This window comes from Anolis sagrei, chromosome 4 (assembly GCF_037176765.1).
Source record: "Anolis sagrei isolate rAnoSag1 chromosome 4, rAnoSag1.mat, whole genome shotgun sequence".
NCBI classification, from domain to species: domain Eukaryota; kingdom Metazoa; phylum Chordata; class Lepidosauria; order Squamata; family Dactyloidae; genus Anolis; species Anolis sagrei.
The window spans coordinates 21,085,026-21,112,749 of NC_090024.1; the positions used below are offsets into that span (position 1 = coordinate 21,085,026).

The 27,724-nt window shown below is 39.7% G+C and overlaps 1 protein-coding gene across 1 annotated transcript in view; it reads left to right on the forward strand.

Annotated features, from left to right (window-relative positions):
- The window catches only part of HAS2 (hyaluronan synthase 2), a 38,181-nt gene extending 17,080 nt beyond the window's left edge, over positions 1-21,101 (forward strand). The window contains exons 2-4 of the mRNA XM_060775835.2: positions 3,997-4,623; positions 17,972-18,073; positions 19,303-21,101. Coding sequence (XP_060631818.1) covers positions 3,997-4,623; positions 17,972-18,073; positions 19,303-20,232 — 1,659 coding nt within the window. The 3' untranslated portion in view covers positions 20,233-21,101. The remainder of the gene's footprint in view (positions 1-3,996; positions 4,624-17,971; positions 18,074-19,302) is intronic.
- Positions 21,102-27,724: the final 6,623 nt, after the last annotated feature.

Consider the following 27,724-nt stretch of genomic DNA (forward strand, 5'->3'; position numbering starts at 1 on the left):
AGCTGTATGGCCATGTTCTAGAAGCATTCTCTCCTGTTGTTTCTCCTGCATCTGTGGCAAGTATCCTCAGAGGATGCTTGCCACAGATGCAAGCGAAACATCAGGAGAGAATGCTTCTAGAACATGGCCATACAGCCCAAAAAAACCTACAACAACCCAGTGATTCTGGCCATAAAAGCCTTCAACAATACATTTGATCATTATGGTCGCCTTTCTCTGGGCACTTTCTAGCTTGTCAATAACCTTCTTGCATTGTGGTGCCCAGAACGGGACATGTGTGAGCAAACAACATCAGAGTGTCATTAAGATGGCAAAAATATATTAATGATGAAGCACACAGAAGTTAGCAGAGGCTGCAGCAGTATGCTTTGGCTTGCACCAGCTGGGTAGAGCAAGATCATACCCTTTCTTCTCCCTGCACCGGAGTTAATTGTGCACAAACAAGTTTTTCATTTTGAATTCAGTTAGGCAAAGTGAAGGGGCTGTTTTGTGGCTGTTATGAAAGGACATCTGATTAATAATGTATACATGATCGTACTTACACTCCTATGGTGAAGGTCTTGTTGGATTTCCTATCTCACATATCAAAATAAAATTGGCCAATCATGGGTACCATGTCCCTGTGCTGATGGATAGTTACTTCCATGTCATTAGGACAGTGAATCTGTCCTGGGTTTTAGTTTGAACTTTGAAGAACCTTACCCTCATTAGTTGAGCACCTTGGATAACTTGAAGTTCAGACTAAAAGTTGGAGCAGATTCATAATTGAGACTAAAATGTGGAGCAGCCACTATTGCCTGCGCTTCTGCAAAATGGTGTTGGGAGAGGTACATTAATTGTTCAGTTCCAGGGAGAAAAATATATTGATCATGGTTGCAACTATCAATGATTTCTGTTCAGAAATACATTTAAGGCTTGCAATTGTTTGTTTGCCGAATGTGCCCAAGTTCCATGCTTAGCATATCCAAAAATGTCTGGCTGTATTATTTTAACTTAATCTGCAGTTCTAAATTCTGGTATTAGAGAGCAAGAGCGTATATGCTGCAAAGATACATCTTTGACATTTGTTTACATACACACACAATTACACAATATGATGCCATATCTCATTTACTTGTTAGAGCTTGCATTTTGCTTAGATCATGAATAATGTAGAGTTTAGCAGTATGGCGATTCTTGTGACAGACAACCTAGGAATGCCAAAAGTTGTCTGATTGTGACTATATATAGTCTGCCCTTTTAAAAAAAACCCAAAACTAAAGACCTTCCAAATTGGCCTAAGCAACACAGAGTAACATGACTGATGAAGTAGATCTGAACATCAAGCTTTCTCCAGCAAGTTCAGGTTTGAGGTTGGAGCCACCTGTATATTTCCCTCTAGTTTGTACAGAAGCAGAGGGAATAAGGAAGAAATTGCATTTGAAGATTTCTGATCACATTGTTCACACAATATGAGGTCACTTTTGTGTGGTGGAGGGATCAATAACATAATTCAAACATTTTAATACAGGAAAATAAGGGCTTTCATTGCAAGTGTGGCTCTGCTAGTACCTTATGCAGAATCTATCTGGCGCTTTTCTATTTAGAGGGCTGAGAACAACATCTGCAGCAACACGTGGAAGACAGTTTTGCATAACCTTCAATTCTGCTTATTTAGCAGAGGCAGTCTCAATTCATCCTGTGTCATTGCAGTTTTTCAACAGTTTTAAAAATATCCCAATTTCTCTGTCCTCCCACTTTACTCCTTTGTCCTCTGCTTACTTCAGTCACTGCAAACTGAATTCGAAGTTCAGAAGGACTGGTATTTACAGTCCTTTTTGTCTATGTCCAACTGAGGCCCTTTCTGCACTGCCATATAATCCAGATTATTACATCAGATAACCCAAGATTGTCTGCTTTGAACCAGATTGTCTGAGTCTACACTGCCATATAATCCAGTTCAAAGCAGATAATCTGGGTTGTGTAGAAGGACCCAAAATATGTCTTCTCTCTTGGCATCTTCAGGTCCTCCACTTCAGCTATGGTATTCTTGGGCCAGAAGTTCTTCATTTCAATAGGGTTCACTATTATTCTTGGCTATGCATATCTATGCGTAGTCTGGAAACATATCCCCTGTGGATATGGGGATTACACTGTAGTTTGCATTCAACTAGCACAACATGGGTTGGAGGCTTTCTTTTCTCAGTAGGTGCAGGCAAGAGGAAAGTGCCAGACTCTTCTAGTTCGTGTGCTCCTATTCATTACTAACTCTTGGCCACATGTGTTTTGTTTTTCATTTGTAAAGCATTGGAGGGTATGAATGTGAATATTTGCCATTCATTTGTGCAGTGGAGAATTTCTACTAGTTATGAGTGGTTTTTTACTTTCTGTCTATGCATGCAAAAGCAACTATGAATGCTTCCTGGACACAGCTTTGTCACTCAGATTGTGATGTTGTACATTATGATGGTCAATGGGAGGGAGTGGGAGAAGGAACAGTCACAGCTCCCAGCATAAGACTATCTTTCTTCCCTGGTGGTTAAGGACAATTGAATGTCCTGGTGGGTCTATGCAACTGATCAGTGGGTCAGGAAGAGGAAGGTGCACCTGGGAATTTTGCAACAGCTGCTGCACACCTGGGGCAAATGAGCTTTTGCAAAAGAAGGTATTAATTTTCGTCTTCCAAAAGTTCCCCAAAAGTTCATATATTGGTGCCACTAGAGGTAACGAATAGGAATGTAGCTTTCATAGATAGCTGAATTACTTGTGACTAGGTACTTTCAAGCTATGCTTCCACATGCAATGTCTGAAAGTGCCTTATCAGAGTGCGGCTTAAGAGCACTGAAATGTTCAGGGCTCACAATTCTAGCACCAAATTTTCTTCATTAGGAATATTATTATGGAGAGCTGTTTGATGAGTAGAGTAGGTCACTGTTATTATAGTGAATTGTAACATTGTCATTATTATTATTATTATTATTATTATTATTATTATAGTTTTGAAATTTTGGATTTTGATTTGTGAAATGTAAAATGTATTTCTTAAATGGACTTTAAAAATATAGCCAGTTTGAAGAAACCAAACAGTATCAAGTTTAGTTTGCTAGAGTCATCTCTGCAACTGCTTTCAATTGTCCACCACCTACATGACTCAGGCTATGCTGACCCAAGAAAACAATGCAGTGCAGGGCTGATCAGTTGGAACATCTAGCACATATTCTGTTTATACCTGTAAAGCATTTTAGGGACATATTACTGGACCTTGGCTTGCAGTGTCTCTTCTTATATGTATGCATACAGATTTGTACAGAGGTGTAGCCACATTATTGTTATATGCCTTCAAGTCATTTTTATATGCCTTCAAGTCATTTCTGATTTATGGTGGCCCTATGGCAAAGATTTTCTTGGCAAGATTTATTCAGAGGAGAGTTTTCTTTGCCTTCATTTGAGGCAGAGAGAGTGTGACTTCCACAAGTTCACCCAGTGGGCTTTCATGGTGGAGCAGGGATTCAAACGCTGATATCTATAGTCCAAGGCTCAAACCACTACACCATGTTGGCTTTCTTTTTAGTTTTGCACATTCCAAGTAGTTATGATCTGTATACTTGGTCTTGTACCACTTTCACAAACAGAATGTCCTTATAAACCTCATACTGGAGGATTTTACTTTTGCATGAAACCCCGCAATAAAGTTGTTGTAAGTCAGAAATACATTCAAGGCATTTTTTTTAAACTTATGACAATGCTATCATGGGGTTTCATGTAAAATTTGTCCTCCTCACTATTTTTCAGTTGTGTATCCTTTCAACTCCCTTGACCATGATTTTGAAGCTATAGTTTGTAACTTGTGGTCAGCCAAATGTTATTTAACAGCCACTCCCACTGCTTGGCCAGCATCCCCAATGATCAGGGGTGATGGGAGTTGCATTGTCCAACCTTTCCATATTCTAACCAGATTACCCTTCCAGCCAGAAACAGTGTGTAAATTGACCATGATCTTTCTTGATTTGTTTGCAGATGCATTGCGAGAGGTTTATATGTATCTTGAGAATACTTGGAACCACGCTGTTTGGGGTATCTCTCCTCCTTGGAATCTCAGCTGCTTACATTGTGGGCTACCAGTTCATCCAAACAGACAACTATTATTTTTCCTTTGGACTCTACGGTGCTATTCTGGCATCTCACCTCATCATCCAAAGCCTGTTTGCCTTTCTCGAACACAGAAAAATGAAGCGATCTCTTGAGACCCCTATCAAGCTTAACAAAACTGTTGCCCTTTGCATTGCTGCCTACCAAGAGGATCCTGACTACTTAAGGAAATGTTTACTTTCAGTGAAAAGACTCACCTACCCCGGAATTAAAGTGATTATGGTCATCGATGGGAATTCAGAAGATGATGTTTACATGATGGACATTTTTACTGAGATCATGGGCAGGGATAGATCTGCAACCTACATCTGGCGGAATAATTTTCATCAGAGAGGCCCCGACGAGAGTGACGAGTCCCATAAAGAGAGCATGCAACACGTTACACAGCTGGTCTTGTCCAACAAAAGTGTCTGCATCATGCAAAAATGGGGCGGGAAAAGAGAAGTAATGTACACAGCATTCAAAGCGCTGGGTCGAAGTGTGGATTATGTACAGGTAGGTATGGCAAGCCTTGCCAAGTAAAACATGCCTCCCAAAGAAAGCTGGTCTTGTACATTTTGTGCCGGAAGCGGCATGGCCCATCCTAGTCCTTCTGCGAACACTGTGCTCCTTTCAGTCTCTTTTGGAAAGAGTAGGTTTGCCGGCAAAGGTTGAACTTCCCAAATAGGGAAGACAGTTACTACTTCAACACACTAGAGAATAAATCCACTTTAAATCCGGTTTCTGCCTCCTGCAGAATTCTGGGGTTTGTAGTTTAGTGAGGCTGTTAAAGGCTCCTCCCTAAACTACAAACCCCAGAATTCTGCAGGAGGCAGAGAGAATTAACATGGATTCATTCGTTTGTGTGATGAAGACTTAGAGAGGCTTTGCGAATTTACAGTTCAGTCAGTAATGAATGCTGCAAGTGAATTCTACAATGGCTTAGATTTTAGTGCATTTCTAGCTTTCTGGTGATATATAGAATAGATAAAACAACAGTTTTGTCAGGTAGGTATTGGGTTTTTCTTCAGCCCGTCTTTCACTTAATACTCCTTTGCTCCAACCCATCCTATGCTTTCCTCTGAAGGAGCTATGAGAGATCTGGGTAGAGATATCAGTTTGACTTGTCTAGCTACTTCAGAAATATAGCAGTTTGGCCCCACATAGGGTGCCATGGCTTAATGCTATGGAATCATGGGATATTTGGTTTTGAGAGACATTTGCCCTGATCTGTCTGATGTTATAAAGGAAAAGGTTTCCCCTTGACATTAAGTCTAGTCATGTCTGACTCTGGGGGGTGGTGCTCATCTCCATTTTTAAGCCAAAGAGCCGGCATTGTCCGGTTCTTTGACTTAGACATGACTGCATGGAGCACTGTTACCTTCTCACTGGAGCAGTTCTTATTTATCTACTCACATTTGCATGTTTTTGAACTGCTAGGTTAGGAGAAGCTGGAGCTAACAGTGGGAACTCACCCTGCTCCCTGAATTCAAACTGTCAACCTTTTGGTCAGCAGGTTCAGTAGCTCAGCGGTTTAACCCACTGTGCCACTGGAGTCACCCCTCTGGTGCCATAATAAACTATAAATCTCATAGACCCATAGGATACAACCATGTTGTTAAAGTGGTGACAGTTTGCTATCGTTCTGCAGTGTGGATGGTCTAGGTGTCACAAGAGAATGTTTGCAGTGTCCTTTTGGAGAAGTAGTGGGGTAAAAATAAAGTGAATTAAATACTGAGCATGGATTCTAATTGAATGTAGTAGATTGCAACTCTCATAGTTTATGAGCTGATGAAAGCTATAGTCCAACACATCTGGAGAGCACCAGGTTAAGAAAGGTCTGAGTCCTGTAATACAACCCAAGTTTTGCATTGCTTTCTGCAGGGGCTAGTAAAGTCAAATCAGTTTGGGAAATTCATTGTCCTATCCCTAACTTTAGTGAGTAATTAGACACAGTGAGGCGGTGGCCTCAGGCAGCGGAGTCCAGGTGTCATGAAACAGTAGCAAATTGTAACCCAGTTAAATTGTTAATGTGGCATTTAACTAGTGGTGAAATGGGTGGAGGTGGCTGAGCAAGGGTTGAAACTTGGTGGCAAGGCATCTTCTCTGGGGATAGAAGATCCTGGATTCAATACATGGTATCTCCAGTTAGAACAGTCTCAAACCCTGCTGTCAGTGTGAACAGTACTGAGCTAGATGGATGAATTGTCTGATCCAGTCCAAGGGAGCGTTTCTTCTTAACTTGTGTAAGCTAAGCAAAGGAAAATATTTGCTATTCTGCTTTGGACGGTAAAATGTCTTTGCCTGATGCTCCCTCTTTCCCTTTGTCCTCCTGCCCTCCAACTTCTTGTGTAGCTCTGTAACTCTAATAGTTGTGTGGCTAGGAATATTTTCCTGCCTATGCAACTGGAGGTGCCTTCCATGGAGGAAAAATACCAATATTTGAGTTCTTTTCTGCTGAGAAGGAAAAAAAAAAACCTGGAGGAAGGATATGAGAAAGATATTACATTCTTCTTGCTGTGCAGAAAATTGATAGTGCCATGTTTTTCTCCCTCTTCCATTATGTTATAATTTAGTCTTCCAGTGAGATTGATTGTCAATGTATTGGGATTAAATAAAAGGAAAATACTTCTTCACACAAGATGTGTGCACATTTACAGAGAGAATTAATATGTTTCCGCATAGTGTTGCATATTTAGGACTCTACTACAAATCTCTGTTGCTGTCACTCCAAGACTCATGAACACACTGGTTGCTGATGGAGAAAAGGGGAGGGGGTTGAAGATGTATCTGGCTATGTTCTCATAGCCATACCCAGACTGAGGACATCCCTTAAGTCCTTTGGAGAATCCCAGTGGGAACTCAGTGGAAGATGTTCCCAGTCTGCATATGAAAATATGAACAGATACCTTTTGGATCTCATCTACTTTTCCACAGCAACAAAATTGTGATGGCATGCCCAAGCCTTTGGGGAAAGCTATAGTGTCTGGCTTTACTCGGGGGCTATCTGATACCTTCTGTTAAGATTAAGACCATTAGCAGACAGAGGCACTTTAGGCAAGGTGAAAAGATAACCAAATGAATTTACTGAAACAAGATGAATAAAGGGTCATCTGGACCCGGAACTATCTTAGGGTAACTTAAAACAATACATTATGTTGTGACTTACAAACTGTCTTATTCTTCTCTCCTGTGAAGCGTAGGCTGGCCAAAAGCTTCTGTTGTCATTTAGATTGTTGGTATAAAATATTGCTAAATACAGCAAGTGCTAAGAATGCCTGTTTAGATTGCTTGGGTCTAGGATGCCAGACAATCTCTGACTCTGATGTAGAAAAAAGGAAGGAGCCCAGCAAGAGCTCTATACAGAGAAATGGAATAGACCAACTAAGACTGACCTTTGGGGGATTTTAAGCTCCACCCAAAAACTAATACAAAGGAAGGCATCTACTTTATTGGGAAGGCCTATAAACAGTGGGAACTGAAACAGAGGAGAGGAGAAGGCAGAGCCAAAACTTCACAAGAATGGCTGTCTCAGAGGAATAGTGAATCTAAGTCATTCTAGGATACACATCCTCAAAACATATATGTTTTCCATCAAAAATTATGAGTCACATTGGAGAATGTAGGAAATTTCTTGAAAGGATGTTTTCAGATAGAATGGAACCCCGATATTGTGGGATTGATACCTAAAGTTTTCATCTATTCCTCTCTAGGAATTTGCTGTCTTCTAATGTGACTCTGTGATAATCTCCGGTGAAAGCATACTGTAGAATCACCTGGAGTATATAGAGAATTCCTAGAGATGTTATATTTTTTTGAATGCGGGTAAGTGAAAATGTAGGTTCTGATGCCGCAGATAGAAGGTTTGCACTGTATTTTAAAACATCCTCTACTGCTGTGTGGACAGTTGTGCCAACCTCCAGAAATTATTGAATTGCAAATCCTGACCACTGGTTGCAGGGAGTTCCACAGGTTGGTAAAACACCCCGGCGTCCCCTGGGCACAGTCCCTGCAGACGGTCAATTCTCTCACACAAAAGTAACTTGCAATTTCTGAAGTCACATCTGACATAAAAAAGGGGGAAAGTTACACAGCAAGAGTGGAGAATGACTCTGTTTCTTCTACTGGACAGCTCAAGTCTCATAGTCAAGAGATAATTACAAAAAAGTTAAAAGTGAGGGTCTTGCATCAATTAATTTCTGAAGAGCAGAGTGAAATGTTCTTTGGACTGAATGTAAGTTCCCTGTTTTTGGGGTATTGTGTGGTTTCTACACTATATGGAAGGTGTTCTAGCAGCATTTCTCCTGTTGTTTGACCTGCATTTGTGGCTGGCATCTTCAGAGGATTCTCTGGTTTTGTTTTTATTTCTACTTATCTTGCCAACACAGCTCCCGCCTAAACCCAGGCTAAGGGATAGTAGAATCACTTTGGTTTTGCTTAATTCATGTCACATATGGGTCAAAACAAAATCAAATTATTGACAAATTTGTGAACAAAGTTCCCAATTTTAAAATTTTCTCATTTAAACTTTTTTTTAAAAAAAAACCAAAACAATTAATGATAACTTGACAAAACTAAGCAGAGGAACTGTGTCTTGGAACCAAACCCCAGCAGTTACTAAGGGTTCTCAATATATAGACCACTTTGGGAGCATTTGTAAGTATAACCAAGAAATCATAATCCCATGGAAATTATATTAAAAGCTTGCGCTCTTCTAGCTGTGCTGGAGACCCTCAAAACTGTAGGCTCTGCATCCTCATCTCCTACCTGGCAATGACCCACGATAAATGGAGACTTGGGATCAGGCAACCCTGAAGTGGCAGCAAGTAGATTGTAGGAAAGAATTCAGCAGCGATTCAAAAGTAGAATGACTTGTCTCCTCATGTTTATGGGCACATTTATGCAGGACTTGATACCACTGTATTCACAGACATTTGCAATAGACATAACTTTCTATTTCTTTTTTAAAAACCCTATTTGCCGGATGTATGATGGGATTCAAGGCCATGATTCATCCTGCGAGGAACAGGGAGGCCCCATAATGCAAACATATGCTCCTGCTGCTCAGAAGAGTATCTCAGAGGATTGGCAGAGTTCACCAAAATAGAGAGATTTTAAAGCTCTATAAAAACTCGTTAAGAAGCAGGGGAGGGAAAAGGGGTCTGGGTGGAAAGGAGAGAAGGGAGGAGGGCAGGGGGAATTTAGAAATACAAACAAGAGCGATCCCTCAGCCAAGTAGTGTTGGCTTCAGCATATACAGCTGCATTACCTCACTCAAGGCAAAAGCTTGGCCTTTAAAGCCGCTGTGACACCGTTCACTTAAAAACGAATTAGGCAGGGCCCATTCCCCCATTTCCAAAGTACAAGCTGCAGGCAGGGATTATTCACCAGCTGTGCTGTATCTGGCAGAATTTTTTTTCACCCTCTCATTTCTACTGAAAGACGAAGCACTTACACAAAGAACCATATTCACTCCAGCAAGTTACTTAAATTAATCACATTTTGTACCCCAACTTTCCTCCTATCAGTTTCCAGTATCGATACAGGTTGAATATTCTTTATCCAAACTGCTTGGGACTTGAAATGTTTTGGTTTTCAAATTTTGGAATTCCTGTATTTGCATATTTGGACATAATCTTGGAGATGGGTACAAGTCGAAACCAAAAATTCATTTATGTTTCATATACACTTTATATGGATAACCCAAAGGTAATTGCATATGAGATTTGTAATAATTTTTATGTATGAAGCTAAGTTTGTGGGCACTGAACAATTAGAAAGCAATGATGTCCCTATCTCAACCACCCATGTGGATAATTTCAGATTTTTGGGATAATGGATGTGCAACCTGTACATAACTATGGTTGTTATATCCCAAAGCTTGGCTTTGAGTCTTGTTTTCATGGGTTATCTCTAGTTAAGAGACAAGGGAGCAAATTGTCCTGTTTTGATGAGCTCACCTTCCAGCAAGAGGAAACGTCTGCATGTTAATCCCCTGTTCAGTTAGTAGAGAAGCAGTTTGATACATGTTCCAAGGCTTAATTGATGTATTGCTTTAACTTGCAAAGGATTCATAGGACTCTTTGTATTTACTCTCCCTTGGAAAGCTTCTGGTGCTGGGAGAGAAGAAAGTGCATGTGCCTGCCTCTCCTCTGGAGCAGAACAGCTTTAAGAAACAGTAAATCCAGTCTCCTTCTCCATGAACAGAAAGAAAAGGATCCAGAAACTTAAGAGTGGTAACTCTGATGCTTTATAAAATCCAGGTCTTAATGAAGGATATGGAAGGGAAAGTGTCCCCCCCCCCCCACACACACACCATAATGGGCTGGATAGAGTGCTTTCTCAACCCCATTGCTGATATCCAGGCTCCTCTGAAGGAAAAAATGAAAGGGTCCAAGAAAGGGTGCTTTCCTAACCCCGTTGCTGACACCCAGGCTCCATTGAAGGGAAGAAAGGAAAGGCTCCCAGGGGAAAGGGGAGCTTTGTAAGTTCCCCATTGTCGCCAATGGGCCAAAAAGAGCCTGGGGGGGGGGTGCTTAACAAAAAGCCCATTTTACAGCACACCCATTTTCAGGAGGTGTTGAAAAATGGATATTGGGGGGGGGGGCTTCTGGAATCCCGTAAGCAGAAATGGATAACGATTCACCTGAAATGTACAAGCCTTTGTATTTACTTTCTCAAGTGTTCTCCTTCTCTCCCAGCCATTGTAGTACCAGGTCTTCTCTTCCTCTTTGCTCTGCATCCACATTCTGACTAGGTTAGCAAGTAGGCAAGATTCAAATGGCAAGAAAAGCGATTTCACCTAGGAAGTAAACACTAGGAAGAACTTCCTGTTTGACAAGTGAAATATATTACCTTAGTATGTGGTGGAATCTCCTTCTCTGGGGGTTTATAAACGTTTTAGAGCACAAGCATGAATGCCCAAGTAGCACAGCCTTAAGACATGTATGACTGATTTATGGAATATATTTTATTCTTTACTATTACAAAAATCGACCGAAATCCCGTTGGATGGCGAGTCAACATGTAGGTCAACACAAGCAATGGAGAAATCATAGGTTTCAGGTCACATTTCCCCCAGCTATTTGCAGGTTTTCTTCATAAGCTTGTGAAAAGAGTTAGGTAGTGATTCTCAGCTTTTGCCTTTCCAGATTTTTATAGACTTCAGTTTCCAGAAATCCTGGTTATTGGCAGTTCTGGTTGGGGCTTCTGGATTTTGAAGTCCAAAACATTTCAAGAACGTAAAGTTAGGAACCACTGGAAAAAGAAACCAAAATTAACCAAAGGTTAACCAGTGAGCTCCATGGCTCGAAATGACTTTCAACCCAAGCCTCCCATAGTTAAATCCAAAGTATACCAGGGATAAAGGATAGGTGTTGGCATGGCTGTGAACAAAGAGGGGTGTTTAATCATATGATATGGGAATGTGATCAAGTGCAAGAATACTGGAAAAGGATTGAAGGGGAAATCAATAGAATGTTAAACTTACAAATAGTAATAATTAATAGAAATATACTACATGCACGAATAGCAGGAGTGAAGAATATACAAAAGGAAAAAATGGTTGACAAATTAATCGCTTGTGCACAAATTGTTTTAGTGAGGGGTTGGAAAGACAAAACAAAATGGACGCTGATTAATTGGTATAACTATATAGTGAATATGTTAAATGTGGAAATAACAAATTGCAAATGGAATAATATAGATAAAATTGAAAAGGTTACAATAACTAAGAGGATGTGGGAACCAGTTCGGAATTATTTAGAGAATGTGTTAGGATGTGGAGCAGAAAAATTAAGACTGAGACTGATATTTCAAATGTAACTTCTGTAGTTTGATGTATAAATGGCATGTACAAGGAGGGGAGGGTGGGAGTGGGAAAAACCAATAAAACAATTAAAAAAAAAACACAAGCAATGGAGAAATCATTGTTTTCAGGTCACATTTCCCCCAGCTATTTGCAGGTTTTCTTCACAAGCTTGTGAAAAGAGTTAGGTAGTGATTCTCAGCTTTTGCCTTTCCAGATTTTTATAGACTTCAGTTTCCAGAAATCCTGGTTATTGGCAGTTCTGGTTGGGGCTTCTGGATTTTGAAGTCCAAAACATTTCAAGAACGTAAAGTTAGGAACCACTGGAACAAGAAACCAAAATTAACCAAAGGTTAACCAGTGAGCTCCATGGCTCGAAATGACTTTCAACCCAAGCCTCCCATAGTTAAATCCAAAGTATTCCAAAAATGGTTTAACAAATCCTGAGTGTTGATAAGCCCCATTGAGAAGATTTCTGGCCTAGTGGGAAACTTTTCATTTTGGGACTTATTGGGCATAAAATTCACATGTGGTCATTTGTGCAGAAAATAACATAGAATGAAATACATGTTAGTTTCTGCATATAAAATATTGTTTTCTGTACAGAAAATGTGTACAAAACAACCATGTGTGAATTTTTCACAGAATGAGTCCTGGACTGCAAAAAAAGTTGCTTGATTTTTGAAGACTTTCTCACAGCTTCCTTTGGGAAAACTATTAACAAGGAATCACATCTGAATGAGATACATCCCTAAAATCTAATGGCCAGATTTTTACACTGGCTTACACTTATCATGTTTCAGTTAATAAAGAAGCCTTGTCCAATTTATCCTTCTGGCCTCTCTTTATTTCCCACACTCTCGGCAGGGAAAGAGTTTCTCTCATGTATGGATTCTCATGATATTTAATGCTCTGGACATTTTCCCATACTCCTGGAGTGAGCAAATGAGTCTTCCTCCCTACTTATTATTTACAGTGCTTTCAAATGTATATATCTTCTGATGCTTGTCCCATTTCTACAGCCATTCATCAATTAACTTTTGGTAGGGATTGGATGATACATATATATTCTAGAGGCACCAGATCCTGTCTGATCTGGAAAGCTATGCAGGGTAAGCTTTTGCTAGTACCTGAATGGGAGAACACCAACAAATACCAGGTGCTGTAGGTGTATTTCGGAGGAAGGATCTGGCAGAACCACCTCTGAACCCCCTTCCACACAGTTGAATACCACATTATCTGCAATGAACTGGAATATATGGCAGTGTGGACTCAGATAACTCAGTTCAAAGGAGATATTGTGGGATTTTCTGGTTTGCTATTTTGGGTTATGTGGCTTTGTGGAAGGACCCCGATAATTCCTTAACTTAGAAACCTATGAAATTAATGGGGCCTCCATAAGTAAATAGGCAACATGGCAAAGGGCTGTATGACAAAACAGTGATACTTTTCCACATCAGACAAAATATGTCCTATCAAGGAATTTTCTGGGTCCTTTAGCTAATTTTATGATATTCTTCCATAGGAAACTCACTGAAAATTTGGGAGGTCCTCCAGAATGACTCCATGACACCTTCTGGTGGAAGCTGTTCATTTCAGTAGAGTTCACTATTACAGTTTCCTGTTTCCACAACAAGTTCATAGGATACAGGGGTGCTACTGTATTTAAAAGACATGGTCTTATGTCCTTAGCTGAAGACAAAATTGATATGTTTACTCACCTTTTGAGCACTTAACTTGTTTTAGCTGAATTCAAAGAAATCAAGCCCATGTCTTGGATATGGTCAAGACAAGATGCCTCAACGCAGACATGATAGGCTGGCAAGAATGTCATGCCCCTGTGAGAAATCTCATTTCCAGAGGAAGTGTGAGATACCAAGGGGTTTTCTCCCTATTATGCCCTCTGCAATTTGAGCAAAAATGTCTCTAATCACTTTTCTCTTTGTAAAACAAACTACTGTATTTGTAAACACATACCAAGCTCACAAAAAAACAACAACTATTAGCCCATCCATTATGTTTATTTTTGTAAGGGCAATGCAACAAGGCAGCAGTTATTGTAGTTTCAAACCTTGCACATTTGCAAAAATGCACAAAAATTGGACTCGCAAAAGAGCAAATATCCTCAGAGGCCAACAGCAACGGTTAAAATCTCGCCATCGCACAGCAAAGAGAAAGAAAAATATTTGCACTTTCTTATTTAGCTCTGAGGACAAACTGGGCTGCAATTTACATTGCTAATTTTAGCATGCCTATATGTATGGATGGATGTATGGATGCATGCATGGGACTTAAGAAAGACCACTCTATTTGCTTTGAAGGGGACACTTTTTCTGATTTGACCTTTTAAAGTGTTTTATTTATTATAATGCTTTTCTTTATTATTTCTTAATGACATTTTTGCCATTCAGAGCATGATGTAGAAGTAGGACTAGATCTAATGGTTCAACGTTCAAGGAGAGTAGATTTTGATTGAAGGAACTTCCTGACATATTAGGAAGTGGAACCGATTGCCTAGAGCGGTTGTTGGGTCTCCCTCAATTATACTGTTGGAACGCCTTCTTCATGAGGCTGCCCTTGAAAAATATTTAAACAAAATGCAGAGTGTCCTTGTCACACTGCTCTGCTCTCTGGCATGCTCTTCAGAGACCACATATCCACACCCTCCAACTGTCCCAATTTGGCATGTTCAGTCTCAGTTATGTATTCCTATTTCTTCAGCTTCTTTTAAAAAAAGTCCCTGGGTGCATTCAGAGAAACAATTCTGGAAAAATGCTTTTAATCACAATTTGACACTAATTTAACTACTGTGGCTCAATGGTATGGAACCATGGGAGTTATAGTTCTACAAGATCTGTAGGGGTTCTGTGCTGGTGCCTCACCGAATGATAACTCCCAGGATCCCATAACATTGTGCTATGATAGCTAAAGTGGTTTCAAACTGCATCCATTCTACAGCATGGATACCCTTTCAGTTTCTTTTCTCCCGTAACTTTCACTATTTATCCTCAGTATACTTCTATTCTCACAAAATGAGTTCAAAGAGCAAAAATAGCTCTTGCTCAATTACCCCAGAGGAGAGGAGAGGGGAGTAATCCCAATAGACTTAGACAAAAGCAAGCCAGTGCAGCATTATCTTGTTTATTGATAATGTTTGCCATTTGGACTGCTCATCTGTTCATCTATGAAATGTTGAAACCTTGTAGTCAGCTAACCTTAGGGCTTGGCACGGTCTTGGACTCTGACCTGAGTCCAATACTAGCTCTTAAAATGAGATAGTAATGGGGTTTTTTGCCTTTAGAGACTTTATTCCACAGGTTTATGGCTCCATTTCCACATACTTCAGAAATAGAGCCCCACGGGAGTCCCACAAAAGCCATTATATGATGTAAGGGCCCTTTCGATGGGAGTACATTTAATTATTTACCTTACTTATATACCGCTGTTCTCAGCCCGAAGGCGACTCATGGGAGTCTATTTTCACAGCACATGGAAAGGAAACCCTAAACCCATAATCAAAAGTTGGGTAATACCCAACTCCAAATGAAGAAAAGTTGGAGAAAGCAGGGGAAATATGGGCATCAACATAGTAAGGACCTAGGGTGTCTGGCCATCCCAGAATACAGGGAAAGATAGGAGGAAATGGGTCAAGATGGTCTCTTCCCCTCCCCCCCCTTTTCCCCTACTCATGAAATGAAGTCCTCAGTTACATTCAGCCTACCTTTACTCTTAGTGCCACACGTCATTTCTAGATGTCCCCCAACTCACCCCAATTTTTAGTCCCCAAATAGAGAATCACATATACTTGAAACTCTAAGGGACTGCAAATCAATTAAGCTTATTTTGTTCATGAACTTTTTTTTAAAAGAAAAGGCTGTTTTAACATGTTTTTCCTGTTTTGAAAAAAATGGGTATCTGTCCTCTAAAGGTATGGCAAAGAGGCAGGAAATGGGAGCCTTGATCTGTCTTCAGCTGCCCACCTTTGAAAGAGTGGTAACCACTGAGCATAATATCCACTGAGCATTTTCTCTCACCAAAATGAGAGACCCTCCTTATGCCTCACTCAACATGCATAGCTTCCCTTGGGGAATCATGGGTTGTCTTCAGGACCACAGCTGCTCATTAACACTTGACTCATATTTACAATAAAATTGGGGTTTTTTTCCCAAAGAGAAGAAAGCAAGTGCCAACAAAGTCCTTTAAAACAATATGAGCATATAATATGGCATATGTAATAACAGACTGAACAAAATTAAATGCTAAGGAAAGGAGCAAGTGATTATGTGAAACAGTTCTGGATGAGTGCTTTTGATCATAGAGATTCATGAAATGCAAGTTCAAAGGGATCCAGATGGCAGAATAAACTTCTGGGATCTAATCTCACTGTCTCACATGAATGGGTATACCTTCTTGGAGCAATAAAAGGCTATCATATTTCTTCCCAGGTCCTCTGCCAAGTTGTATATGTATCTTAGTTTGACTCCCCTCCCTCTTTGATAGAAGAAAATGTTTGAACTAGGGACATAGCAAATGCATCCATTTTCCTTTTGTCATGCAGATAGAAGGATAGAGCACAACATTATGATTTTCAATTTATGGCAACACTAGGGTGAACCTATAATGGGGCTTTCTGGGGTGGCCCCATTTTTCTTAATTAAATCAAAACAAATATTCCTGATTCTGAGATCAAATATTTTTTTCCAATTATTTAAATAAATGAGATGAAACCATACTCAAGCATCTTGTGACCTGCCACATATTGCTGGAATGCAGTTCACATTAAACCTACCCAGCAAACCTAAATGAGAGGATGAGGGGAGCTGACACCTAACAACATTTTGAAGTCACATTCCCACTCTTTCTTTATAACCATGGTAGCTACATAACTGTTTCATTAATTTGAAATTGCACTTCTTTGGTTCAGTTATGTTAGAAAAGAACTTCTGGAGCCACATCTACTCTGACCATTTAATGTAGTTTGAAGCTAGCTGCTAACTCTGGTGGCCAGGCACAAACTCCTACAAAGGCACATGAAAGAAAGACCTCAATGCGCATCAGTGATCTTCAGTTTATGTAATCACCACCTGGACCTCAAGCTGGTTCCAGGATTTCCTGTGTAAACTATTTTCTTCACTACCAGTTTGAAACTGCATTAAATGGTCAATGTAGATGGGACCTAGGAGGTAGCTTTCATAGTTACTTGAAAAGAAGTATCAATATCAAAATTGTTTTTTTTTTTTACAATGAGTTGACTAAAATGTGGATAGTGACAGAGCTCTGAAGGAGTGGGTTTGACTCGTATGAAAATGTGTGTCTTTTGAATTCTTGTCATTTGGAATTCGAGTATTGCCATGCACAAGGTTTCTATGGGATGTGCCATCTTTGGGAGTTTGAAATCTGATGCTTTCTTTGGACCACACAGAATTCTTCAGATTCCATATTCTTTGATTTGTTGGTCAACCCTTGAGTGTTTGATAAGCAGCAAAACAGTCTTACAACCTCATCATATGTGGCAAATTTTAGTTGTGCCACAGCTTTGCCATGGAGCCTGCTGGCTCCCACAACACGTGGGAGAAGTACTTCCAGGCTCTGGGGCAAAACTGTGGCAAAACCAGAGTTGCCATTGAAAAAAAGCCACCATCAGCAACACAGGAAGGTTCCCATGTTGCATTGCCCTCAATGGGACAAGCTGGCCAGCAGATGCTTCCTCACATGTGATGAAGCCAGAACGGTGTGAGGCATGGAGTGATAGGTCCCCATACCTCCTGGGTGGGCGCTGTCAGGATCGCCTTGATGTGCGGCAATCCATTGCAATTCTGGCGGTGTATGTGACAAGGTAGTTATTTACCAAATTCTGTTCATCTGTCTGCTGGGATCATGGTTGGCTAATATGGAGGGCAACTAAATAGTTGGCCTTCCACATTGTTAAAGTGGAGGGTGAAACCTTGTTTTTAAAAAGTCAGCAGTAGGCCACATTCAGCTGCTTCCAGATTTTCTGTTAACAGACCTAAGACTGATATCTGTCTATATTAACTCTATGTTCTTTTTTCTGGACAGGTATGTGATTCTGATACGATGCTTGATCCAGCTTCATCAGTGGAAATGGTAAAGGTTTTAGAAGAAGATCCAATGGTTGGAGGTGTTGGGGGAGATGTTCAGGTGAATATAAACAACTTTTCTGATGACTCAAACTTTGCATCATGTCTTCCATTAAAGGACACTTCAGTTTCAAGGGTTTATCTCATTATGGGAAAGTGGCACATTTTATGTACTTGTTTAACTGGATTTCTATCCCACAAACAGAGATTAAGGCATCTTACAATAAGGGAACACCATAAAATGAATAAAACCACATAAAATGTAAAAGAAGGACAAATAAAAGAAAATGCATTTATTTGTATTTATTCATATATTAATGTACACACAATAGTTTTTCCTATTTTTTCCTGCCTTGGAATTTCAGGCACAGGTAGAGAAACACTAATATAAACCATAATATAAATTATTTTCAATGGGCATCAAATTATAACACAGTCCAACAAAAAACTTCTTATTTTGATTTGTCCGCTTGTTCTTGGGGTTATTTTGGACACTGATTCAGAACAGTGCATTGGATAGACCGCATTACCTCTCATTTCTTCGATATGGGTGTCATGATTTTGTATGGGCGAGAAGCTGAAGACTGATATATGGCATATGTTCTGTATCTCAAAAACTAGAGCTGATAGGAAAAACTGGTGCCATTTTTTGAATCAGCTTCATTTGCAGTTCTCAGTATGTATCTGTGGATGCCTTATTGTAGAAGGGAAAACATGTTGAGTACAGAGAATGCTCAATTTCAGAACCACTGCTGCATATGAACAGTTTCACAAATATGTGTGATATTACTATTACACATATGCAAAGCAAAACAAAGTATATGAAAAGAAATGTAGAATAAGAGGTCAAACTATTTAAAATAATATCAGTAGCATTGTTTCTGTGATGTTGACATCATGACCTTCAAAAAGCCCATCCAAGAAGAATTGGGTTCAGAAATGAGGAAGATTGATAGATAAAGTTGAAGGAAAGGAAAGATATAAAGAGCTGAACCCTTCTCTTTCTACGATTGTTCAGTTAAAATAATACTTGAATGAAGGCAAGTACTGTTCCCCGAGGGTGTGGGGAGGTGTAAAATCAATAGACACAAGTGGGAGATAAAGGTGGAATAGGCATTGGCAAGGATAAGAACACTAAGAAAATAATATTTGATATGTATTCTGAAATTATGATGGATTGTGATATTGTTCTACCTGTGTCGGCAATAATAAACATATCAAAAGCCCATCCTACGTTCTTTTTCTGAGGAATTAATTTTCAAACTTCATTTTTATTTTGGCTTCTTGCAGATTTTGAACAAATACGATTCATGGATCTCCTTCCTCAGCAGCGTCAGATACTGGATGGCATTTAATATTGAAAGAGCCTGCCAGTCCTACTTTGGCTGTGTCCAGTGCATCAGCGGACCTTTAGGGATGTACAGGAACTCCTTGCTCCATGAATTTGTGGAGGATTGGTACAATCAAGAATTCATGGGTTCTCAATGTAGTTTTGGAGATGATAGACATCTCACTAACCGAGTCCTGAGCCTTGGCTATGCAACAAAATACACCGCTCGATCCAAGTGCCTTACTGAGACACCTATAGAATATCTCAGGTGGTTGAACCAACAGACCCGTTGGAGTAAATCCTATTTCCGAGAGTGGCTATACAATGCAATGTGGTTCCACAAGCATCATTTGTGGATGACTTACGAAGCGGTCATCACTGGGTTCTTCCCATTTTTTCTTATTGCCACCGTCATCCAGCTTTTCTATCGAGGGAAGCTATGGAACATCCTCCTTTTCCTTTTAACTGTTCAGCTTGTGGGCCTTATCAAGTCTTCCTTCGCCAGCTGCCTTAGAGGAAACATTGTCATGGTGTTCATGTCCCTTTACTCAGTGTTGTACATGTCAAGTTTACTTCCAGCCAAGATGTTTGCCATTGCCACAATAAACAAGGCGGGATGGGGCACATCAGGGAGAAAAACCATTGTGGTCAACTTCATTGGACTCATCCCTGTGTCCGTTTGGTTTACAATCCTCTTAGGTGGTGTTATTTTCACTGTATACAAGGAATCCAAAAAGCCATTTTCTGAATCAAAACAGACAGTGCTGATTATTGGTACGATACTTTACGCCTGTTATTGGGTGATGCTTTTGACTTTGTACTTGGTTCTCATCACCAAATGTGGACGGCGGAAGAAAGAACAACAGTATGACATGGTGCTCGATGTATGATTTGACCACTGTGTCTTTATTATTTTTTAATATTCTTTTTTTCTGACTGCCCGTGGGAAGTTTTTTTGAATGACCCAATCAGGTTTCAATTGGCCTGAGGATGAACTTTCTAGTGTTTGTGGCACTGAATTTGATATCACCAAGGGAAAAAAAGATCACTGCTGCTTGGAAACGAACATGAACAAATTCATGACCATGCCAAAGCAAAATAATAATAATAACAATAATAATAATAAATGTGATTGTGCCTTTTGGGGGAGGGGGGAGGGGGAAAATCACATAGATTCAACCCATCCCTATGGGTGGTCTTTGATGATGCACTTTCTTCTGTTTTGCGTATGCCCAAAAGTGTTAACGTCCTCTATATACCTCATTGGTCACGCTCATGATGTGGATGGACGAGGAAGAAAGGGAGTTTTGGAGACACAAGCAAAGGATCTGATAACCGCTTGCAACCTAATTTATGAACTTCTTGTTGTTCTGTGATTTTTTTTCTAGGAAGGCCTTTTTGTGAGTTTTTGGTGTGTATGTGTGTGTGTAAGTCTGTGTGTTAGGCTGCCAATCGTTAATTCCAAAGTCAATTTTTTTATAAAGTTTGATGACCAAGTTGTATTTTTATATAATTGTAATTATTTGTCTCTGTTTACTTTTTACACCAGTTTTTTAAAAAAAGAATCTCATATTTTATATTTCTGCCAAAAAGTACACTTTTCCCCTCCTCCATCAACTTCTCAGTCTCTCCTTTTTTTTCTAAATAGGTTTTGAGTAATCCCTCCTTTAAAACGAAACAAAGCAAAAACTCTGGCCTACAATGTGAAAACGGATACAGGATTTTTTCACAATGGAAAAAATAAAATGTCTCGCTGTAATTTTAAAACTGATGAATGGCTATTTCTGTGAAAGTATTTAAATGTGTGCTTTTGATTTTCATTTGGGATGAAAAATTCCAAGTTAGGTTTTGAAGACAAAAATCTTTTTGTACAAACATGAGCCTAGTCTTCCAGGAAGTTCGTCTGCATAGAATTCCATTGAAATGAATGGGAATATGAATGAAACATTGCAATGTGAAGTGCTTTTTGGCAAGGCTCTGACCTGTATGCCCTTTACCAATATACTCCACTCCCTGTCCTGTTTTTTTTTAACTTTCCCATATTTTTTCCAGCAGAATGTCATCATTCCATTGCTACTGGGCAGATATTGTGCACTTTGCCCATTTGGCTTTCCCGTTTCCAAATTTTAATGTGAGCGTGTAAAAATGTGCAAAATAGCTTTCTGGGGAATAGAGCCCATTAAGGCCAATGGGATGGATATGTGCAATCTCTTTCCCCAGAATTTTTGTATGAGGAAACATGACTTCTGTCAGATGGTGCACATTTAGGGATTTAACGATGCCTTAATAGCTTTTTCAAACCCTAAAGGATCTGGGGCCCAATGCAATGTCTTTTATGAAGTCCTCCCCTGCTCCAAACAGTTATTGATCACTTTACTTGCTAACCCTTCACTTGAATAGTGTTGATATAGAGTGAATTTCTTGAGTTTTTTTGTTTTGGTTTTAGAGCCCTTTCTCACTATACAACAATATGCTATCATTCTGCTGTAAGTGCCATGGCTGCAACTTACAGAACCCTGAGGATTGTAGATTTATGAGATATAGTCATTCTATGAAAATGAAAAATGATGAAAAAATAAATGGCTTTTTTATCCAGGAGAACACCTTCTTAGGAATGTATAAGTCCTTCGGCATCACTCTATGGTCACCTTTTGTTGGAAGCTGTCCATAGAATTGCATTGGATGGCTTAGAGATTCCCAGGGAGCGGTCATCTCTAGGGATCTCTAGATCCTACACCATGACTGGGGAAAGTAGATTGGAGTCGCACTGGAAGACCTAGAGATTCCTAGAGAGATTGTTTTAATCAAATCCATTAATAATGAAATCTTCAAAACATAAGCCTGCCAATATGCAGGTAAGGTTGCAGTCCTGTAACCCCCCCCCATGAACACCCCCCATGAACACCCCCCCATGAACCCCCCCCCAGGGTTTCATAGGATGTTGTCATGGCAGTTGAAGCAGATTCATCATGCTATAATTGTGTACTTTTGAAGGATCTCCCTCGAATTTTGGTGAAATTTGTATTTGGAGCAAGTTGGAAAGCCCTTCATGTGAAAGATTTCAGCTTCAGGATTACTTCTCAGATCTGGTCAGATGCAGGCAACAAGTTGCAGAATAGACCACCTCACTTCACAATACAGGTCCACCCCCCAGTCTTCTCTTATGAAAAAAGGACCCTGCAATCTTAACTTTGTCCATAGAGTTAAGATTTCTGCACAGCTGTGGAACTCATCTCACCTTCAAGTTGTTGCTGGTCTGCAAGACTCAGCAGCCCTGGCCAACAGAGCCAATGGCGAGATATGCCAACATGATCTGGACCTTATAGCATGCATTTTATTGACATACTGTTTGATAATATTAATTTTATAAATCAATGGATTTTTTTCTAAATTGTGAAGCATTGAAAAATGGCAAGTTGTGCATCTCAGATTGTGCATTCCAGCATTCTCTTGCCCAAAATCAACCATCTTATTTTATATTATTTAAAATTGTATGCAGACTTTCTGAATGGGAAGCCATATGTCTGTAATTAATGGTGAAAGAACACCATAAACTCAAATGCACAGTTTTAGGTTGGGGGTTAAATTTAGTGCTAACTAAGAACAGTGCCCTTCAAGTCAATGAGGCTTGTATTCATCATGGCCCATTCCTATTCTGTTGGTTCCATTGGATCAATTATAAGTCTGGACTCTTTGCATTATTTCACATTTCTCTCCCATCTACTTCCAATGATATTCCCATTTATTATAATGCATCGAGCAGTTCCTGTTATTCACAGAAGTCAATAGTAAAACGCTGTAGGTAAAAAAGAATCCTATTGACACTTAATGAACTCCTGCATCAATAAAGGACTGAATCATCATTACATACTAATAAACCTATGACACGGTAAAGATCTGAACCATTTACATCATATAACTTTCTTGCATTTGTCAACCTTTTCAAACACACACTTGGCTCATAACAGTTCCTCCATATTTTTCAGACAAAAGTAGCCCTATGTTGTAGATATATGAGCTCTCGAGTGATGCTGTAATATTGTTAACAAAGATCTCAAATTACAAAAAGTTCATATTTTTCAACCCAATATTTTACTGATACTAATGTATGCTTCTGAATGTTTAGAACTGGAATTAAGCCACCAGACTGGTCAACTTGAGTGACAACAGTCCCTTCCAAGCAAAAACAAGAATCAAAGAAGTATGAAAAGATAAAGAGTCAGGGGCAATTTCCCAACTTCCTAAATGGTTTACTGGGTGAAAAAGCCAAACATTGGTTGGAATACTGCATCAGGAGATGTATGTCTATGTAACTATGTCTCCAGAGCTTATATCTCCTGGAGCTACCCATCCAAAGCCTCACACTTTAAGTGACACAGTCAGTCCCCCTATTGTCATTTCAGTGTCACTGGAGAGCAGGGCATGTCTCTAATGGGCATGTCTCCAGCCATTTTCCTGTAGTTGGATGCATGACAACAGGTATCTGCAACAACTTCAGGGGATGCTTGGAAGGTTTCTCCAGATGTCCCTTGCAGCACAGCCAGCTACAGGAAATTTTAGGACATTTATTATCTTCCTGCTCTCTGACAATATAAAAGTGAATCACTTAAAAGGTGAGCTTTAGGTGGGAGTACTTTGGTCATTGTGCAAACAATAAATAATTCTAGTCTCTGTAAAGACCAAAATGGTTGCAATAGCCAAAGCTGGGCTTATGCTGTTGTAACTCACTAACAGGATGCCTGTCAGAGTAACACTTTAATCCCATTGAAATTAATGGGGCAAGGCAGTCATGATTAATATTCGTCCCATTGATTTATGCAGGATGGAAGTTAATCAGGACTAGCTGGCCATATTCTTTTTGATGAAACTTGAATGCTGCTGGCTTCCAAGACAATCCTATATGTGTCTACTCAGAAACAAACCCCAGTGCGTTCATAGGGTTTGATTCCACACATGCAACCACGGTCTGGATGTAATACCACAGTGGGAAGTACTTTGTTGTTGAATCTCCCTCTGTCTGCTTCTCTCATTGATGCAATTTGGTAGACATATGACCAGTTAGATTTTATACACCACTCATCTTCCCCTCTTTTACTCTGCCTACAAATAGAGGTCGGATGTGTTGTCAAAGGCTTTCATGGCCAGAATCACTGGGTTGCTGTGAGTTTTCCGGGCTGTATGGCTATGCTCCAGATGCATTATTTCCAGGAGAGAATGCTTCTGGAACATGGTTATACAGCCTGGAAAACTCACAGCAACCCAATAAAGGTCTGGATTTTGAAAAGAGAAAGCTGTGTCCCAGTTCCTGTATAGGAAAAGTGAGATAATATTAATTCCTAAGAATATTTATGAAGAAATGAAAGAATGTCAGCAAGGTTACTAATCCATATCTTTAGGATCTGTGCAAGGAGATAACACTGTGGTAAAACCTTGTTCTCCATGGAATGCAGCTATGAAATCGACTTTTTCTTCTGTTGTGGAATTTGTAACACACATGCTGCCTTCTGCCTGACTGAGGAAAATTGAAAATTGCTTGAAAATTGGTCTTAACGTATGCTCACAATTTGGGAGTGGAGATGGAACCTTTTTGGTGACCCGGTGAATCAGTATTAAACATTTTAAGAACAAAAAGAACAAAGGACAAAAATGGGGGGGAAAAGAAACTTGACTTTGCCTTTCTAACTATTTATATTGTATAAGTTATAGCTTTGGGGTTAATGCCGTTCAAGTGTCAGATAAAACTCATTCTATAAGAGATTGAATTAATTGCCTATATTTATTTTAGCAATTATTCAATACATTTCAAGTATAGGTTGTTTAGTACAATTGTTACTTTAATAAAGAAAATATTTTTGATATGACTGTGAGCATTTTGTGTTCTTTGCAGAGCTGAGTATATAAGCTGCAATATCTGGGTAAGTATTACCAAAAGGCAGTATTTCTTAACCAGTGGGCTGCGGTCCACAAGTGGGCCGTGAGGATGAAAATCTGGACCATGAGCCTCCCTCCTCTTTATTTATTTATTTTATTTCCACTCCTTTCATGCCACCTGCCACTCCTCCCCTGTCATGGCATATGTTCTGTATCAGAAACTAGAGCTCATGTGGTCTATCCAATGCAATTTTCTGAATCAGTACCCCAAATCTAAAGTTGACCAAAAACTGATTCGAAACCCTTTTGGTACTAATGTTGGAGCGTGGTCCCTGGTCAAATGGTTCCTGGTCAAAGTGGACCCTGGTCAAAGAGGTGCCATGTCAAAAAAAGGTTGGGAACTACTGCCATAAGGTATTGGTCCTCCTAGCCTAATATGTTCTAACTTCAATTTGGCTTTAAGGACCTTATCACATATCTCAGAAAATGCATTTTAAGTAGGCATTCCATCATTTAAGAACTTGATACCTACTCACCCCATCTCACACACTTGTTTCCTTTCTGTAGCTAATAAAATAATGCATGTTGGACATATCACACAGCCAAGAGATGACTCTTCCCAATTTTTGCCTTAAAAAAAAAGAAACAATAATGGGGAAGTGGAAAACATTTATGGTTTTACTCACAATCTTTCTCTGACTGCCACTGGAAGTATACTGCCATCCCTTTTGGCAAAGGAGAATTGAGTGGGATGAAAAAAAACAAAACCCAAAACACACCTCGAGTTACATGTCACTGGTGCAGAAGACGGGATACCCATCACATATAAAAATTGCGCTTCTGAGGTGTGTGGCAACATTAAAGATAATTAAAGTGGATTGTTTCCCATTTTTCAAAAAGTACTCCATAGATTCTTTGCCTACAAGTGCCTATGAGTGTCCAATGAAATGGACCTTGTATTATGTGATAGGGCCCTTAGGCACCAGAAGGCAAAGAGAACCAGAGATGGGTATAAGTGCATGTGATCTGGTCTGGCGTCTTTAATATTTCATCATTCCCAGCCCTGAGATACATTTCTCTTCCTCCCCACATTCCTCTTTCATATATTTATATCTCACTCTACACTGAAGACTTCAAGTTTTTTTTAAAAAAATAGTTGAATTTTCACAACTGAATCTGGGATTTTAAGCAAAACCAGCTAAGCTTGGTCTTCTACAGTAAGCAAAGAATGGGTTGACAAATTTGGACTGCAAGAAATTCCAAAACATTACCTTTTTATGTACTGACTATTGGTGTAGTATAACCAGAGCTTGAGAATGTTGTTTTTTGGACTACATCTCTCAGAGTACATCCACACTGTAGAATGAATGCAGTTTCACATCACTTTAACTGCCATGACTCAGTGCTATGAATTCCTGGGAGCTGCATTTGGTGAGGCACCATCACTCTTTGTCACAGATGGGACACAATAATATGGCATAATATGGGGCACGATAACGGGCTACATGATGTGATATGGTAAGATATTTTCATATGCTTAAAATTGAGCTAAAATATATTTTGTTCTCATGACCTTATATATTTTAAGCTCAGAGTACAATGAATACAACAGAGATGGGGGAGAAAAAGTCCTTTCATTCCCCTTTCAGTGTGTGCCTTAATTTAACTGCATTTCAGGCTGATCCAAAACACCCCTTAAAAAACAGAACATCTCTTTTACCCAGTCATTTTTAATAGGAGGGCAAATAAGCCATCATTCATTGACTGCCAAAATGCTTCCAATCTGCAATCATTTGTTAGCTGATGTGTGTTTCTTGCAAACCTCTCCAAAAGGAGGAGGAATGTCAGCAGAGCATGCAAATCAGGATTATGTAAAAGACACTATTAAAAAGCAGTGCTCATCATCATTTAACAACACCTGGCAATCAATATTCAGTAGAGCAAAGGAGCAAAATTTCCCCATCTGGGTTTTATATGGTATTTATGTCTAGAATCCTCCATGGCAGTTGTGAATGCACGATCTAGATTGACACACTGTTACATATTCATAATCTCTATCTCTGGTGAGTGTTACGTATTCATGGTCTCTATATAGCTCTTCTTTAGAAGCTACATAGGGCCATGAAAATCCCCCAGTCCTCACTTATTGGGATACAGCTGCTCTGACCAAAAGGAGCCTGTTCCCATGTCAATTAGAAAAAAGCTGATTGACATTCCCACTTCCCCTTGTACGAGTGCACTCTAGTTTAGGTGGGAATTGTGATAGGGAATTCTAGCATTAGGGGGAATTGTGACAGGTCCTGCTTTTGCCTATCACACCAGAGATTTCTCATGAGAGGAGGTAGAAATAGTGATCAGCTGCTTCTTAAGTGATAGGGAATAGAGCTCTGTCAATTGCAGTGGCTGCTGCCTGGTAAGCAGAGATTAGAATGGATAGGGATAGCACTCACTGAGTAATACCATAAGTGCTTATACATACATATCTCTCATATAGGAGTCTGGCTATTATTT